Source organism: Colobus angolensis, unplaced genomic scaffold (assembly GCF_000951035.1).
Source record: "Colobus angolensis palliatus isolate OR3802 unplaced genomic scaffold, Cang.pa_1.0 Scaffold506, whole genome shotgun sequence".
Classification (NCBI taxonomy): Eukaryota; Metazoa; Chordata; class Mammalia; order Primates; family Cercopithecidae; genus Colobus; species Colobus angolensis.
Window position 1 is genome coordinate 962,486 of NW_012118555.1, and position 2,269 is coordinate 964,754.

Here is a 2,269-nt window from a genome sequence, read left to right on the forward strand (position 1 = left end):
CCTCCTTGTCCGCCCTCTGCCCCTCAAGGCCCTGCTCCCAGCTGGGGGCGCTACCGGCTGCCCGCGGAGCTGCAGTCACAGCCACCTCCTAGACGCGCGAGGAGAGCACCATGAAAGTGGGGACTTTGTGCCTGGGCATCGTTTACATTTGGGGCGCCAAATGCCCACGTGTTGATGAAGCCAGTGAGATGGGAACAGGAGGCGGGAAACCAGAGAGAGGAAGAGCTAGGGAGGAGACCCCAGCCCCGGATCCTGGATCGCCAGGGTTTTCCACGTGCATCCCAAAAGGAGCGGCTGCGTGGGGCATCACGTTAGTTTGTTAGACTCTGCAGGGTCCCCAAACCATCCCGTCCTCCAGCCTTACTGTGTGGTGGCCGTATTTTTTACAGAAATTTGACTACGTTCCCTTTCTCCCTCGGTCCCAAGAGCGCTCAGCCCTCTCTCCATCCCCCTTGAGCCCGCCCCTCTCCACCTCCTCGGGTCCCTCCTCTAGTCCCTCCCTAAGAATCTCCCGGCCACGGGCGCCCATTGGTTGTGCGCGGGGAGGAGGCGTGTGCCCGGCCTGGCGAGTTTCATTGAGCGGAATTAGCCCGGATGACATCAGCTTCCCAGCCCCCCGGCGGGCCCAGCTCATTGGCGCGGCAGCCCCTCCAGGACACGCACATTGTTCCCCGTCCCCGCCCCGGCCACCGCTGCCGCCGTCTCCGCTGCCACTGGGCTATAAAAACCGGCCGAGCCCCCAAAAGGTGCGGATGCTTATTATAGACCTACGCGACACCAGTGCCCGGTGCCAGGTTCTCCGCTGAGGCTTTTCGGAGCGAGCTCCTCGAATCGCACCCACAGTAAGTGTCCCCGCCCCCCAGCAACCCCAGTCTAGATCCCAAGGACAGACGCTCCTCAACTCCGCTGTGACCCAGAATGCTCCGATACAGGGGATCTGGATCCCTCCTCTGCGAGCCATTTCTCCAGCGCGACTTTGCTGTTCTGTCCTCCCCACACTCACCGCTGCATGCCCCTCGCCAAAAGTGAGAAGTCGGAGCGACAACAGCTCTTTCTGCCCAAGCCCAAGTCAGCTGGTGAGCTCCCCGTGGTCTCCAGACGCAGCACATAGACTCTGGTCTGGGCCCCACGCCGGCGCTGGGTGCTTGTGCGTGTGTTTGCTGCGTGGTGTCGATGGAGATAAGGTGGACCCGTCTGGGGAACAAAATCATTAGTTCTCTATTTAGATCTCCACCGTCCCCAAAGAAAGGCCCTCACTTCCCACTCGTTTATTCCAGCCCAGGAGACTCAGCTTTCCCACTCCTAACTGAAAACACGAAGCCTCCAGAATGCCACCCACATCCCGAGGGTCACCAACGCTCCCTGAAATAACCTGTTGCATGAGAGCGGAGGGGAGATAAAGAGAGCTTAATTATAGGTACCCGCGTACAGCTAAAAGGAGGGCTAGAGATAGTAGCGAGGGGGACGAGGAACCACGGGCCACCTGTGCCGGGACCCCGCGCTGCGGTACTGCGGCGCAGGCGGGAGCAGCTTTTCTGTCTCACTCACTGACTCACTGACTCTCTGACTCTCTCTCTCTCTCTTTCTCCTCCTCTCCTGGAAGTTTCGGGTCCTAGGGAAGGAGGACCCTGCGAAAGCTGCGACGACTATCCTCCCCCGGGGCCATGGACTCGGACGCCAGCCTGGTGTCCAGCCGCCCGTCGTCGCCAGAGCCCGATGACCTTTTTCTGCCGGCCCGGAGTAAGGGCAGTAGCGGCAGCGCCTTCACTGGGGGCACAGTGTCCTCGTCCACCCCGAGCGACTGCCCGCCGGAGCTGAGCGCTGAGCTGCGCAGCGCTATGGGCTCTGCGGGCGCGCATCCTGGTGACAAGCTAGGAGGCAGTGGCTTCAAGTCATCCTCGTCCAGCACCTCGTCGTCCACGTCGTCGGCGGCCGCGTCGTCCACCAAGAAGGACAAGAAGCAAATGACAGAGCCAGAGCTGCAGCAGCTGCGTCTCAAGATCAACAGCCGCGAGCGCAAGCGCATGCACGACCTCAACATCGCCATGGACGGCCTGCGCGAGGTCATGCCTTACGCGCACGGCCCTTCGGTGCGCAAGCTTTCCAAGATCGCCACGCTGCTCCTGGCGCGCAACTACATCCTCATGCTCACCAACTCGCTGGAGGAGATGAAGCGACTGGTGAGCGAGATCTACGGGGGCCACCACGCTGGCTTCCACCCGTCGGCCTGTGGAGGCCTGGCGCACTCCGCGCCCCTGCCCGCAGCCAC

General features: G+C 62.0%; 1 protein-coding gene across 1 annotated transcript in view; it reads left to right on the top strand.

The window, feature by feature from the left end:
• Window positions 1–659: 659 nt before the first annotated feature.
• Window positions 660–2,269, top strand: part of OLIG2 (oligodendrocyte lineage transcription factor 2) — a 5,196-nt gene continuing 3,586 nt past the window's right edge. Inside the window, exons 1-2 of the mRNA XM_011960155.1 lie at window positions 660–848; window positions 1,604–2,264. Of these exons, the coding sequence (XP_011815545.1) occupies window positions 1,665–2,264 (600 nt within the window). The 5' untranslated portion in view covers window positions 660–848; window positions 1,604–1,664. The remainder of the gene's footprint in view (window positions 849–1,603; window positions 2,265–2,269) is intronic.